Raw genomic sequence first — 16,481 nt, 5'->3', positions numbered from 1 at the left:
CCCTGAAGTTCAGCTACAAAGTGTAGCCCTCCTCTGACTGGTCTCCCTGGAGCTTCTAACTCTCAGACGTGTCCACACAGAGACTCCAGAAATTTGTCAGTTACAGGTTAGGTTTCCCTACCCCGGTGCTGGTTCCTACAGAGATTTCTGCTCTGGTTTGTTGTGATTCTCTCTGTCTGCCTCTCCCTCCAATTTTGGGGGCAGTGGTTTGCCCTGTGACCTCATTTCTTTGACAGATCTGAGAGGAGTTGTTGATTTTTCAGTCTGTTCAGCTTTTTTTTTTTTTTTTTGCGGTATGCGGGCCTCTCACTGTTGTGGCCTCTCCCGTTGCGGAGCACAGGCTCCGGATGCGCAGGCTCAGCGGCCTTGGCTCATGGGCCCAGCCACTCTGCGGCATGTGGGATCTTCCCGGACCGGGGCACGAACCCGTGTCACCTGCATTGGCAGGTGGACTCCCAACCACTGCACCACCAGGGAAGCCCTGTTCAGCTTTTTACTTGTTAGGATGGAGTGACAACTTCTAAGCTCTTTCTGTGCCAGACTGGAAACCAGAAGTCTCTATCCTTTTAGATTTGTGTAGTTTGCAAAGCTCTGTAGCCCCTAGGTTGACATATTTCATTAACCAGCACTGCCTGGAATGGTGTTGTTCAGCCAGTCAGAGTTGATGTAGGTAGAACTATATTCCAGACTGTTTATCCATCCTTTCCACAAATGTGTGCTGGGAAGTTCTATTCAACACTTTGCTGGAATCAGCATTAGTTGTGTCTACATTCACTTCATCTTAAGTTACCTGTGAGTTCAGCCCTTTCCAGTTTGGAAGATTGTTCCCTTTGATGTGGAAGATAGAAACAAAGTAGGAGTTGTCAAGTTCTGTTTTCTTTCTGTCATTTGTCAAAATAACACCAACTTCCCTGCTCCTGAGGTGGTTTGTTTCTTCTGTTTTCTTCTTCTTGTGAGCGTAGCTTTGAAAGACTTTTTTGTGACCTCTGGTTTTTTGTCAATCTTCAGTTTCTTCTTGGCTTTGCCCTTTCTGATCCTTTTCATTACAGGTATAGCCATTATTTCAAATGAAATTTGGACAGTTCAATTAATCTGTCTCTTTTTGGTGTCCTTTAATAATTCTGGGCTTAACTAAGCCTCATTTCTTTCTCATTGGGACCCTTTGCCATTTCATCATCAGACTTTTTTTAGAGTAATAATGTTGGCTAACCCATGTTGGGTGCTTCCTACGAGCCGAGAGAGTGTAAGGGCTTTATCCTCCATTGTCACAGGAACTCTGCAGGTGTATTTCCCACACATGACAGACAGTGAAGCTGAATCAACAATAAGACACGAGACGTGCCCATGGTCCCCTGACCCATAGCTGGTAAAGTGAGATTCAGATGCAGGAAGGGCAGCTCCAGACTCTTAGCTACGTGCTGTACAGCTGCTCGTCACACTTCCTCGTACTAAATGGCATTACAGTGTTGATCTTAATAAACTATATACTACGGTGAATTTTGTGACTTTCATAATTTGTAGGGATCCAGTGTTATCATGGATGCTTTTACTTGTAGTTAAGACTTTTGGTTAAACACATTTGTTTAGCATCTAGGCTCTTTTTCCATTATTTTTGCTGCGACCAATTTTCCATTGATTTCATTAAAAATGCACAGTTGTTTCTAATTAACTTACAGGTCCATCATCTGTATGACTGAAAAAAATTATCTGGTTTCCTGTATTAAATTTTAAATTAAGTATGTTGACTTATCATTACAGTTTCTTATTAAAATACCTAAAATTTCCTAAATTTTGGCCTAATACAGCTTTTACATTTCAATTCTTCTGTGTTATTTATGCATATTTTTTAGTAGTCCATCCATATTTTTCTCATGAAATAATATAGAGATTACATGTACCTACTATAAGTTGTTTTTCTATGAAGCAGTTTCCTATTTGTCATCTCATGTCCATCTGGGATTCCTTTAAATTTATATGGATTCTACTCTTTGGGAAGTAGGCATAAAATTAACATGTGAAAATGATGTGAGATTTTTATATTTCTTAGAGTTTGCACGTTTTTCTTTTTGTTTACACCATCTGTCTTCCTTTATGCCTTTATGTAATTTTTTTAAACTAGAAAAAAATGTGAGATTGTATAAAGTTTTTAGGTAAACTGTTTTATAGCTACTTGGTGATTATCTCTGCTTGTTAGCTAGTAGCATAATTAAAACTGCTTCCTCCTTCTAGTGAATGGGCAGCCTTGCCTGAGAATGCTGGAATGTTTTATGTAAGTCTTGAGGCTGTAGTGCCCTGGTAACCGCACAGCTCAGTCGTCATTTAGATAAAGAGAGGAAAGCAGTTGCACCCATGGGCAATTAACTTTTTTATTAATAAGCTGTTAGACAATTAAGGGGCGCTGAGACGGTCTTTCGAGTGTGGTGGTGTATTACGTCCGGGTGAATAACCTTGCTGCTGTGCTGCTTGTCGTTGTCAGGGTGCCCCTTCCGGCACAGTGATCCCGAGCTGCTGAGACAGAAGCTGCAGGCATACAAGATCCCTCCCTCAGGGATCAGCCAGGTAGGTCGGACCCTGCCCTGCAGCCTCAGTAATGAGACAGTGGACAGGCCCTTCAGTTTCATGTCATGTTCTTGCAGTGACACGGTGTACTACCTGCTGGGCCTCACGCCAAACATCCTATCTTCTGGGTGAATTAAGCCAAAGCTTTGGCTTTTCTGCTTTAGACTCCTTGGAAATTCTAGTTCTTCTGTCTGCTAGGCTGCATTTTTACATAATAACGGAAGCTGAAAACCTTTTTTTTTCCTCTCAATTTGTTTTACTGTCTCAATGGGGGGCATTTAAAAAAAAATTTTAGCGGAATGCAGTTAAGCTTATTAATGAAGCTGAAAATCAATGATATCATATTTCATTTTGGAGACTTTGTGCTGTAGGGAAGTTGAAGGAGAAGATAACTCAATATGGACTGGCTGGGCATTCTCATTTACTACATCAGATCCACACTTCCAAGGATAGTTCATCAGGTCGAACAGTTTATCAAACTACTTTGCCTCGTAAACCACTTATATAAAAAAAGAAATGCTCAAATGTAAAACCAAATATTTAAGAGTATATCGTTTAATAAACATGCGTTTAAAAAACTTGTGACCTCACAGACATACTGTCTCTAGTGTGCTTTGTAAGTTGGCTTGGATTTTGAAGGAGTTCTAGAGGAGCTTCTGCTTCCTTAGCTGAAAAAGAACAATATCTGTTTTAGAGCCGGAGCATCTAAATCATTATATATCAATTTTTTTTTCTTGAAAAAAAAATTATTCTAAAAAACTCTACTGCTTCTGCTGCATCCAGAGTATATATTGAGTTTAGTCAATTCAGTTCAAATCTTACGGTTTTTCTGTCCTCTGGGGAAGGCAGTGCTCAAGGTGCTCTTTGCAAATGCTAAGAAGATTCAGATATAAACCCTGCTCCTTCATAACCAGAATCTGGAGGGAAACATGTGCCGAGTGTAATGAAAGAGGCACACATAGAGTGTCTCGGCTCTTCTGAAGATGGGGGGTGGCTACCAGATTGGGAGGCTGAGGATCACTTCCTGGAAGAGATGCTCTGTGAATTAGGCCTTGAGTGTATGGGGGTGGTTAAAAAGAGAGAAAGTGTGAATAAAAGACGGTAAGTGTATAGGATTACTAGGATTTCAAGCTTACGGTATTGGTGGCACCAGTACATCAACATTAATAGGCAACCTAAAAGAAGTTGTTGGTTTGAGAGATTAGGTTTGGAGCTGGGACAGTTAAATGGCAGACAGAATGTGGATTTGTCAGTGCATTAGACAAATTCCAGCTGGAAATCTGATGTTCTTTAGGGTTAGAATTGTAGAACTGTGGGATTGGAAGGGACATTAGAAGAGATCTCTTCACTTTTGTGGAGGTGTGGGGTGTTACTTGCCCTTGGGTGCACAGCAACTAAGTCAGTAGAAACAGAAATGGAAGCCAGGCCTTCGGACTCCACGTTTTCTTCTCAGCCCCAGTTTACTTTAGAGCTGATTATCGTGAGTTTTCTGTGGGAGAGGAGAACAAATAATGGAGAAGAGGGGGTAGGGAGTCAAAAGCCAGGACTCAGAACAGAATCTTGGCTGATGCTTCCCTTTGTCAGGCAGTAGAAGGACAGAGCAGAAATGGGGGGAGAGGGAGGGAGTACTTCAGGAAAGTGCAGTGTACAAATGTCAGGAGAGGAGTGTGAGAGGAGGTGTGGACCACAGGGTCCTGCGTAGCTGAGGGACTGGGTGGGATTAGGACTGAGGAGAGGTGACTGGATTTGGTGAGAGGCGTCAGTGTCCTGGGGGAAACCAGAGCAAGATCACAGTCACTTAAAGATGAGTGAATGAGACAGTGGCTTGGATCTGCAGACAGTGAGCATGTTTCACGGAAGGTGCTAGTGAAAGGGGTGTTGGCACTATCAGCGTAAGCCTTGTGGGTGGTTTGTTTGCGTGTTTGGGGCCAGAGGAGACCTGAGCCTGTTTGTAGGAAGAGGAGAAAAGAACCCATCAGAGAAGGTGGGCTTGATAAAGATAGAAACAAAGATAATCCCTCTCTAACCGAGCAGAATTAGCTTATGTCTCCATTACATCATGACCACAGTGTACACCCCTTTGCTCTTTTTCTTTTTCTCCAGTTTTCTTGAGACAAGATTGACATACAGCACTGTATCAGGTGTGCAGCACAGTGCTCTGACTTACATACATCATGAAGTGATGATTCATGTAAGATTAGCAAATATCCATCATCTTATATAGATACAAAAGTAAAGAAACAGAAAAAAGTATATTTTTTCCTCGTAATGAAAACTCTTTATTTTCACATGTAATGCACAGCAGTGTTAATTATGTTTATCATGTTCTACATTACATCCTCAGTAATTATTTATCTTATAACTGGGAGTTTCTACCTTTTGATTGACTGCCTTCATCCAGTTCCCCCTCCCACAACCCCACTTCTGAAAACCACAAGTCTGACCCTTTTTTCTATGAGTTTATTTGTTGGTTGTTTGCTTTTTGAAGTATAATTGACTTACAATGCCATGTTAGTTCCCGGTACACAACATAGTGGTTCGATATTTCTTTATCTTTCAAATAATCACGATGATAACTCTAGTTACCATCTGTCACCACACAAAGATATTACATAATTATTGACTATATTCCCCACACTGTACATATCATCCCTGTGACTCATTTATTTTATAACTTAAAGTTTGTACCTCTTAATCTCCCTCATCTGTGTCTCTCCTCCCCTCAACCGACTCCCCTCTGGCAGTCACCTGTTTGTTCCGTGTATCTATGACTCTGGTTCTGTTTGGTTATGTTCATTCATTTGTTTTGTTTTTTTAGATTCCACATATAGATGAAGTCATATAGTATTCTTCTTTCTCTGTATGACTTGCTTCACTTAGTATAATATTCTTTTGGTCCATCCATGTTGTCCCAAATGGCAATATTTCATTCTTTTTTGTGGCTGAATAATATTCCATTGTATATATGTACCACATCTTCTTTGTCCGTTCATCTGTTGATGGGCACTTCATGAAGAATCACTTTTTAAAAAATATAGGCTATTATCATGTTTATCAAGAAGAGTAATGCTTTTATTTAACAGTAGTGACTATGTATGTACACTCTTACCTTTGACTCCATTGCATTCCTCCATTTATGCTCAATCCACAAGTAGATTCCTTACTTAGTTGCTGTGATAGTAATTTCCACGTCATCCTTTGGACCTGCATTGTAACTTTTTGTCTGAGATGAACACAGATGCAGAGTGCATGTGCGCAAGCTGTAAATAATATTTTGCTCTCATTTAATGTCTTTATTGCGTGGCTTTTCAATAGAGTGAAGCCAGCTCAGGAGCTGTGTTCTAAAGGGAAGAAAGTTGATGAATGAAAAATCCATGTAAAACATCTTGATGAGTACTTAGTTGCAGGCTGGCATAAGTGCAAATTAGAGCTTAAAAACTCCAAGTGCATGTTAAAATACTGAAAGAAAGTCAAGAAAAATATCATTTAAATGCATTTAAATGCAATGTAAGGCTCAATGGAGCTACTTTTATTTCAGAGAAAAACTACTTGAAAAAGATACCTTCAACATTAAGAAATACTTAGATCTTAATAATCAGAATTTTGATGATCAGAAGAGAGATAATTATGACTTAATTGGCATCACCTACTTTTTAAAGAAGCATATTTATAGGATCACATTTCATCATCCTTTTTGAATGAGCTTGGTATCTTAGGAAGACCGGAACTGAACAACAATAAAGCCAAAGATGATGGGCAGTCCTGCATTTATTCCTCAGCCCTCCCCCAAAAGAGAAAAACATGGAGGTCAGGTCACCAGCAAGACATCAGAATCCTAAGTGTTCATACCCCAACAACGTAGCTTAAACACACACACAGTAAGAACAGAGAGAAATGAGTGGGGAACCAGACAAATCCACAGTTACATTTGGAGACTTGAGCACTCCTCTTTCAGTAATAAGTAGAATAAGCAGACAGAGAACGAGTAGGGATGTAGAAGACTTGAGCTATAAACATACTGCCCCACAGCAGGTGAATACACACCCACATAGGTCACATCCTGGTCTTAAAATATCCATTACAAAATTGAAATGACAAAGTACGTTCTATGACTGTAACCAGTACAGTAAGGGAAGAAAAAGAAATAGAAGGCAGATTAGAAGGGGAGAAAGAAAACCTTCCTCTAATCTCAGACAATGTGATTATCTATGAAAAAAAAAGTCAAAGAACCTACCAAAATGCTATTATAACTAATAAATTGCAGGATACTAAGTCAGTATACACAAATCAATTATATTTCTTCCAAAAAACAACTGGAAATTTAAAAATTTTTAATTATCATATGCAATACTACCAAAAAGATGTAAATGTTTTTTATATGTATTTATCTACAGAATATGTGCAAGATCTTTATGCTGAGACATTGATGAAAACAGTCAAAGAACAGAGTTAGAGGTACACACTACCTAATTTCAAGACTTACTGTAGGGCTACTGTAATCAAGACAGTGTGGTTCTAGGGAAATGAAAAACATAGAGATCAACTGGACAGAATAAAAAGTCCAGAAACAGACCCACATATATATGGGCAATGGATTTTTAAATAAAGGTGCCAGAGCAATTCAATAGGAAAAGAATATTTTCCAACAGGTAGTTCTAGAAAAACTGAAAGTCCTTATGTCAAAAAAAAAAAATAAAACCTAGACACATACCTCATACCTTTAAAAAAATTAATTTGGAGTGGGTCATAGATCTAAATGTAAACCTTCTAGGAGAAAACAAGAAAATCTCAATAAGGATTCTGAATCCAAGGATTCAGTATGTCCAGTAAAAGAAAATGTTGATAAATTAGACTTTATCAAAATTAAAACTTTGGTCTGCAGAAACACTGTTAAGAGAGTAATAAAATAGCCATAGACTGGAAGAAAAATATTTGCAAATGATGTATTTCATAAAGTACTTATCTCCAGAATTATAAAGATACAAAGTCCTCTCAAAGCTCAATAATCAGAAAACAGTTTTTTAAGTGAGTAAAAAGTTTGAACAGACATTTCACCAAATATTTGAATAATAAACATGTGAAAAAAACGTTCAGCATTAGGTATTAGGGAAATGCAATTTTAAGAGTATACGTCAATTAGAATTGGTCTAATTAAAAAAAAACAACCTAACAATACCAAGTGCTGGTGAGGATGCAGAGTGACTGGAAGTCTCATTCTTGCTGGGGGCCCACATGGTAGAGCCGTTGTGAAAGCAGTTGGCAATTTCTTATAAAGTTAAATTTGCACATACTGTTTGAGCTAGTTACACCACTACTAGATAATTATACCATTGAAATAAAAGCCTTAAGTCCACACAAAAACCTGTACATAAGGGTTTATAGTGGCTTTATTCTAATTCCCCCAAACTGGAAAAAACCCAGTGTCCTTCAGCATGTGGTTGGATAAACAAATTGTGTTATACCTCATTTTATTGTGCTTCACTTTTTTGTGCTTCACAGATGTTGTGTTTTCTTAACAAATGAAGGTTTGTGGCAACACTGCGTCAAACAAGTCTGTCGGTGCCATTTTTCCAACAGCATTTGCTCAGTTCGTATCTCTGTGTCAGGTTTTGGTAGTTCTTGCAATATTTCAAACCTTTTCATTATTATTATATTTGTTATGGGTGATCTGTGAGTGGTGATCTTTGATGTTACTATTGTAATTTTGGGAGGCACCATGAACTGCGCCCATGTAAGATGACAAACTTAATCAGTAAATATTGTGTGTGTTCTGACTGCTCCGCTGACCGGCCGTTCCCTCATCTCTCTTCCTCTCCTCTGGCCTCCCTCTTCCCTGAAACACAACAATATTGAAATTAGGCCAGTTAATAACCCCATAATGGCCTGCAAGTGTTCAAGTAAAAGAAAGAGTCAAACGTATCTCACTTTAAATCTGAAGATTAAGTTTAGTGATGAAGGCATGTCAAAAACCAAGACAGGCTGAAAGCTAGACCTCTTGCACCGAACAGTTAGCCAAGTTGTGAATGCAAAGGAAAAGTTCTCGAAGGAAATTAAAAGTGTTACTGCAGTGAACACATGAATGATAAGAAAGTGAAACAACCTTATTGCTGATAGGGTGAAAGCTTTAGTCTCTGGATAGAAGATCAAACCAGCCACAACATTCCCTTAAGCCGAAGCCTAATCCAGAGCAAGGCCCTAACTCTCTTTAATTCTGTGAAGGCTGAGAGAAGTGAGGAAACTGCAGAAGAAAAGTTTGAAGTTAGCAGAGGTTGGTTCATGAGGTTTAAGGAAAGAAGCCGTCCCCATAACATGGAAGTGCAAGGTGAAGCAGCAAGTGCTGATGTAGAAGCTGCAGCAAGTTATCCAGAAGGTCTAGTTAAGATAATGAATGAAAATGGCTGCACTAAACAACAGGTTTTCAATGTAGGCGAAGCAGCCTTACATTGGAAGAAGATGCCATCTAGGACTTTCATAGCTAGGGAAGAGAAGTCAATGCCTGGCTTCCAAACTTCAAAGGACAGGCTGATTCTTGTTACGGGCTGATGCAGCTGGTGACTTTAAGTTGAAGCCAGTGCTCATTTACCATTCCAAAAATCCTAGGGCCCTTCAGAATTATGCTAAATCTACTCTGCCTGTCCTCTGTAAATGGAACAACAAAGCCTAGATGACAGAACATCTGTTTACAGCATGGTTTACTGAATATTTTAAGCCCACAGTTGAGACCTACTGCTCAGGAAAAAAAAAAAAAGATACCTTTCAAATTATTACTGCTCATTGACAATGCACTTGACCACTCAAGAGTTCCAGTGGAGTTATATAAAATTTATGTTGTTTTCCTGCCTGCTAACATAACATCTACTCTGCAGCCCATGGACAAGGAATAATTTCAACTTCCAAGTCTTATTTAAGAAATACATTTTGTAAGGCTACAGCTGCATAGGATCTGGGAAAAGTCAACTGAAAACCTTCTGAAAAGAATTCACCATTCTAGATGCTGTTAAGAACATTTATGATTCATGGGAAGAGGTAAAATACTAACATTAACAGGAGCTTGGAAGATGTTGATTCCAGCCCTCATGGATGACTGAGGGGTTCAAGACTTCAGTGGAGGAAGTAATTGCAGATAGGGTGGGTATAGCAAGAGAACTAGAATTAGAAGTGGGGCCCAGAGGTGTGACTGAATTGCTACAATCTTATGATAAAACTTGAATGGATGAGGAGTTGTTTCTTGTGAATCAGCAGAGAAAGTGGTTTTTTGAGATGAAATATAATCCTGGTGAAGATTGTTGAAATGACAACAAAGGATTTAGAATATTCTATAATCTTAGTTGATAATGCAGCAGCAGGGTTGGAGAAGACTGACTCCAGTTTAGAGAGAAGCTCTCCTGTGGGTAAAATGCTCACACAGCATTGTATCCTACAGAGAAATCATTTGCAAGAGGAAGAGTCAGTTGACATGGCAGATTTCATTGTCTTATTTTTAGAAACTGCCACAGCCACCCCAGCGTTCAGCAACTACCGCCTTGATCAGTCATCAGCCACCAACATCAAGGCAAGACCCTCCCCCAGCAAAAAGATTAAGACTTGCTGAAAGCTGATGATGGTTAGTGGTTTTTTTTGCAATGAAGTATTTTTAAATTAAGACATGTGCATTGTTTTTTTTAGGCATATAGCTATTACACACTTACTAGCACTGGGAAACCAAACAATTTGTAGCTCACTTTATTGTGATACTCGCTTTATTGCAGTGGTCTGGAACTGAACCCACAGCATCTCTGAGGCTGCCTATAGGCATGCAATGGAATATTACTCAGCAATAAAAAAGGAACAAACTACTGGTATACCCAACAGCAGGCATCATGCTAGGTGAAAGAAGCCATATGGTATGATTCCTTTTATGTGACATTCTGGAAAAGACAAATCTATATGTACAGAAAACAGTGATTGCTGGGAATGGAGGAGGTGTTAGTTACAAAGGGATGGGAGGTCATTTGGGTGATGGAAATGTTCAATCTGATTGTGGAGGTGGTATCATGACTGAATTTGTCAAATTTTGCAGAACTATACACTAAAGGGGGAATATTTTACTGTATGAAAATTATACCTTTTTTAATGGAAAAAAAGAGAATAGGTAAGTGGTAGCATAAAGAGCCAGTTACTCATCTTTCATAGCAGGAATTCAATAGGTTAAGTTAATAAATAAAGAACCCAAAATATCAGCATGTAATTTAGAATTATATAGGCAACAATCTAAATATATGGCCCAAAGTGGAAATGATGAAAAGTAATTGCATCTTGGGAACAGACCAAGCAGGGAAGAAATGTGGTTTGGAAGCTTTTGATATTAGTAATTAGCTGCACTGTATACTAAAAAACTTATTTTTCACTTCCACAGGCTTAGAGGTTGAATGGGACAGTCTCATGTTATGTATGAAGTATAAATTAAGTGGTGTGTGCCTAATGGGTAGGTGGTAATAGCAGTAGTAAGAGCTGATGTGAGGTCTTTGGATGTGAGGGTTTTAACCTTTATTCCTCTGTCCTCCCACTACCTACCATAGTGTCCTGCCCATGTTAAGGGCTGTGAAAGGTCTGAGATTTTGTCCTCCTTGCTACCTGAGAACTTAGCTGCCACAATTTCACGGATGATGGCAGAAGACCTGAAGGTTGTAGCAGTAGCAGTATATCAGAGTTTTCTTGTGTCAGCTCCCAGAGCCCCAGTTCCCACAGAGCAGCGTGAGGAAGGCCAGGTACTGTGGCCTGTGCAGTGGGTTCTTTTGGAGGAGAGAAACTCCGAGTGTGGGGTTCTGGATCTTTCCTCTTGGACAGTTCTCATGCCTACAGTTCCGTTCAGTGGAAGGTTCTGTATGTAAGGCTGTTGGTTACAGGAACATCCTTGAAACAGTGATCTGGAGCAAAGGCCATTGTTTTCTGTGCTTGTAAAATGTTCAGAGATTTGAGACCCTGGAAAATCCTCTCTTAACTGTCCAAGCTGGTGACCAAATGAATAAATAAGTATGTCTGCAAGCTGTATTGGCCAGTTTTTTTATTGGCACCTTCCCTTTTTCCTCCTTAAAATACTGGTATGCATTTTAAGCTCAATTTCTTTTAAGAATTTCCAGTGAGGTAATAATCCTTGCAGTGCTTTGCTAGTTTGTTCAGTTAACCATATCTGTCAGTAGTTCCCGCCTAATTTAGGTGTCTTGAGTTTTGGTCTTTATTTTTCATTTTGCTTTCACCCTTTGCATAAAAATTGCAATTTTATGATGAAATACTAATATTTTAAGATACAGGCATTTTAAGAATCTGCATTCAGAATATTGAATAAAATCTCTAAATGATCTTAAATACATTTATTTCTCTGAAGAGGTTGTGTTTTTTTTGTTGTGAAAAGACACACTTGAAATTTTCAAATTGCAGTTTTTTCACTGGCGCCTGGAACAGTGTGCTATATCCTTTCTTACTAGTAAAGTTGTCTTTTTACTGTGCTGAATAACATATGACATATCTTTAATTCTCATACAGTTTAATAAAGAACAGTAATTGCTGCCCACAGAGTACCTTTAAAGGTGATAGTTCTTTGTGCTATGTGTCATAGTAGAGCTAACGCCTTTTGTTGTAATCTGTGAATGCTTTTACTCCTCAGTAGCTTTTCTCTCTTATTAGGTAGAAGTGAGCGGTGTGCTTGGTCTGTCACTGGACACAGGACTTCCTTTCTGGTTTTATATTCTGGTCTGCTCTGCGCGATTGTGCCAAGGGCTGGGATGGGGGCTTTACACAGTGGACTGGGCTTCCCTTGGCTCTCGCCACCCTGCCATCCTGTGATGAGGGGTTCAGACCTCAAAGCAACACTGGAGAAGGTGGGACCCATGCGCCCCGTGGCCCTGATGCTACAGAGCTCTGTTCCTCTGCAGCACTTTCCTTTCTTATTTTTCTTTTTACTGTTAATTCAGTTGAAATTCTTTTTGGTTTCTTTCAGGGAAAGCCTTTACTGTGAGGTGAATAATGATTTGGGGGTACCTACATTTAGGAATATGTTTAATACATTATTTAAACACTGGCAAAAAATATGAAATAAAGATAGAATAGCTCAGAGTATAAATTACAGTTGGTAACAGGGTTTCAAAAGTCCCCGTTACTTTTTTTTTATTTAAGTAAAATTCACATGATACGAAATTAACCATTTAAGAGCATACAATTCAGTACACTTAGTACATTCACAGTGTTGTGCAACCACCACCAGCCAGCTCGTGACCCCAGTGAAACCCGGTCCCTGGGAAGTAGCCCACCCAGCCCTGGCAGCCTGCTGTCTCCATGGATCTGTCCATGCTGGGGATTGCATGTAAATGGAGTCATACAACAGGTGATCTTTTGTGTCTGGCTTCTTTTACTGAGCGTGTTTTCAAGGTTCCTCCTTGTTGTAGGATCTATCAGTACCTCATCCCTCTTTATGGCTGAATAGTATTCCATTGTGTGTTTATCCATTCACCCCTTGATGGACAGTAAGTTGTTTCCCCCTTTCAGCTGTATGGTCTGAGAGCATCGCTGTAAACATTTCACATACAAGTATCTGTCTGAGTGCCTGCTTTCAGTTCTTTTGTGTATACACCTAAAAGTAGAATTGCTGGGTCATAACGTAATTGAGGAATTGCCAGGCTATTTTCCACTGAGGTGATACAATTTTACATTCCCACCAGCTGTGTTGTGAGGGTTTTATATGTTCTCCGCTTCCTTGCCAACGTTTGTAATCCCCCCCTTTTGTTTCAGTTATAACCATCTGTGTTAGTTTTCTAGGACCGCTGTAACAAAGTGCCACAAAATGAGTGGCTTAAAACCTATAGTTCTGGAGGCTAGAAATCTGAACTCAAGGTGTTGGCGGGTTTTGCTCCTTCTGAGGCTGTGAGGGAGGATCTGTTCCAGGCCTCTCCTGGTTCCTGGCGGTTTGCTGGCGTCTTTTCGCTTTGTACACGCATCACCCTAATCTCTGTCTTCATTTTAACGTGGCGTTCTCCCTGTGTCTTTACATCGTCTTCCCTCTGCGCGTCCTCTTTTCTCTTTTTGTAAGGACACTGGTCGTATTGGATTTGGGCCGACCCTGATAACCTCATTTTAGTTTCATTACCTCTGTAAAGACCCTGTCTTCAAATAGGGTCCCGTTCTGAGGCAGGAGGGATTGGGACTTTAACATGCCCTTTTTGAAGGAACACAATTCAGCCCATAACACCATTCTGATAGGTGTGAAGTGGTACCTCACTGTGGTTTTTACTTACATTTCTCCGATGACTAATGCTGTCATTATTTTTCATGTGCTTGTTGGCTGTTTGTATGTCTTCTTTGGAGAAATGTCTGTTCACATCTTTTGCCCATTTTGAATTGTGTTGTCTTTTCGTTATTGAGTTTAAGAGTTCCTTATATATTTTGGATACTAGACCCTTATCAGATATCTGATTTCTGTCTTAGTCCATTTTGGCTGCTATAACAAGTTACCATAGGCTGGATAGCTTCTAACAACAGATGTATTCTCATTGTTCTGGAAGCTGGGAAGTCCAAGATCAAGGTGCTGGCAGATTCAGTGCCCACTGAGGCCCCATCTCCTGGTTCATGGATGGTCATCTTCTCACTGTGTCCTCATGAGGCAGAAGGGGGCGAGAGCTCTCTGGGGTCTCTCTTATAGAGCACTGATCACCTACCAAAGGCCCTACCTCTTTGTACCATCACATTGGGGGTTAGGATTTTAACATACATATTTTGGAGGGGATATAAACATTCAGTCTATAATAGTTTGCAAATTTTTTCTCCCATTCTGTAGGTTGTCTTAACACTTCTTCGACAGTTTCTTTTGATGGACAAGAGCTTTTAATTTTGATGAAATCCAGTATGTTTTGTTCTTGTTGGTTGTTACTTGTAGTTTTGATGTCATATTTAAAAGCCCATTGCTAAATTCAAGGTTATGAAAATGGGAGTCTTATAGTTTGGACTCATATTTAGGTCATCAATCCATTTTGAGTCAATTTCTATATATGGTGTGATATACAAGGATCCATCTTCATTCTTTTTCATGTGGATGGCCTGTTGTCCCAGCACCATTTACTGAAAAGACCTTTTTCCCATCATAATGGTCTTACACCCTTGTCAAAACTTCACTGGACCTAGTTATATGGGTTTATTTCTGGACTCTCGATTCTATAATGTTGGTCAATATGTCTCTCTTCTTACCATATAACACTTTTTTGGTTGCTTTAGCATTGTAGTAGGTTTTGAAATCAGGAAGTTTGAATTCTCCAACTTCACATTCCTCTTTTTCAATATTGTTTTGGCTATTTAGCGTCCCTTGCAATTCCATATGAATTTGAGGATTGGCTTTTCCATTTCTGTAGAAAAGGCCATTGGAACTTTCATAGGGATTGCGTTGAATCTGTAGATTGCTTTGGGTAGTATTGATATCCTTTCAATATTATCTTTCAGTCTGTGAACAGGGGATTTCTTTATGTTTGTTTAGGCCTTTAATTCCTTTCAGCAATGTTTTGCAGTTTTCAGCATACGTGTCTTTCACTTCCTGGGCCAAATTTATAGGCATTTTATTCTTTTGAATGCTGTTGTAAATGGAACTTTTTCTTAGTGTCCTTTTCTGATTGTTCACTACTAGTGTTAGAACTACAGCTGATTTCTTTGGGTTGTTCTTGTATCTGGCAACTTTGCTGAGTTCATTTATTAGTTCTAATAGGTTTTTTTAATGGATTCTATAGGATTTTTTCTGTATATAAGACCGTGTCATCTGTGAATAGGTATAGTTTTGCCTTTTCGTTTTCATTTGGATGCCTTTTTATTTCTTGCCTAATTGCTCTGATTAGGACTTCCAGTGCATTGTTGAATAGCAGTGGTGAAAGCGGGCATCCTTGTCTTGTTCTTCATCTCAGGGGGAAGACTTTTGTCTTTCACCAAGGATATGTTAGCCATAGGTTTTTCATAAATGCCCTTCATTATGTTAAGGAAGTTTCCTTCTATTCTGTGTGTGTGTTTAGCCATGAAAATGTGTTGGATATTTTCAGATACTTTTTCAGCATCTGAAATGATCATGTGGTTTTTGTCCTTCCTTCTATTAATGTCATATATACATTGATTGATATTCATATGTTGAACCACCCTTGCTTCACTGGGATAAATCCCACTTAGTCATGGTTTATAATACTTTCAGTGTGCTGCTGGATTTGGTTTGCTAGTATTTTGTTGAGAATTTTTGCATCCTGTATTCATAAGGGATATTGGTCTATAATTTTCTTGTGATGTCTTTCTTTGCCTTTACTATCAGGGTAATGCTGGCCTCATAGAATGAGTTAGGAAGTGCTCACTCCTTTTTTGGAAGGGTTTGAGAAGCACTGGTATTCTTCTCTAAATGTTTGGCTGCCATCTAGTCCTGGGCTTTTCTTTGTTGGGAAGTTTTTAAATACTCAGTCTCTTTGCCTATTACAGGTTTGTTCAGATTTTCTGTCTTCTTAGGTCAGTTTTGGTAATTTGTGTATGTCTAGGAATTTGTCCAGTTCATCTAGGCTGTCTAATTCGTTGGTGTGAAGTTGTTCATAGTTTTCGCTTATCCCTTTCATTTCAGTTAAGTCGTTAGTAATGTCCCCACTTTTCTGATTTTAGTTATTGTGTCTTGTGTCTTTTTTTCTTTGTCAGTCTTTGTCAATTTTTTTTTTTGCGGGGGGGCGGGGTATGTGGGCCTCTTACTGTTGTGGCCTCTCCCGTTGCGGGGCACAGGCTCCAGACGCGCAGGCTCAGCGGCTATGGCTCACGGGCCCAGCCGCTCTGCGGCATGTGGGAATCTTCCCAGACCGGGGCACGAACCCGTGTCCCCTGCATCGGCAGGTGGACTCTCAACCACTGCGCCACCAGGGAAGCCCAGTCTTTGGCAATTTTGTTGACCC

At 39.5% G+C, this 16,481-nt stretch overlaps 1 protein-coding gene across 1 annotated transcript in view; it reads left to right on the top strand.

Annotated features, from left to right (window-relative positions):
- The window catches only part of PRIM2 (DNA primase subunit 2), a 285,580-nt gene that overhangs the window by 239,786 nt on the left and 29,313 nt on the right, over positions 1–16,481 (top strand). Inside the window, exon 12 of the mRNA XM_060164099.1 lies at positions 2,477–2,559. Coding sequence (XP_060020082.1) covers positions 2,477–2,559 — 83 coding nt within the window. The remainder of the gene's footprint in view (positions 1–2,476; positions 2,560–16,481) is intronic.

Source organism: Lagenorhynchus albirostris, chromosome 10, assembly GCF_949774975.1.
Source record: "Lagenorhynchus albirostris chromosome 10, mLagAlb1.1, whole genome shotgun sequence".
NCBI classification, from domain to species: domain Eukaryota; kingdom Metazoa; phylum Chordata; class Mammalia; order Artiodactyla; family Delphinidae; genus Lagenorhynchus; species Lagenorhynchus albirostris.
This window is presented reverse-complemented; position numbering and strand designations above follow the sequence as displayed.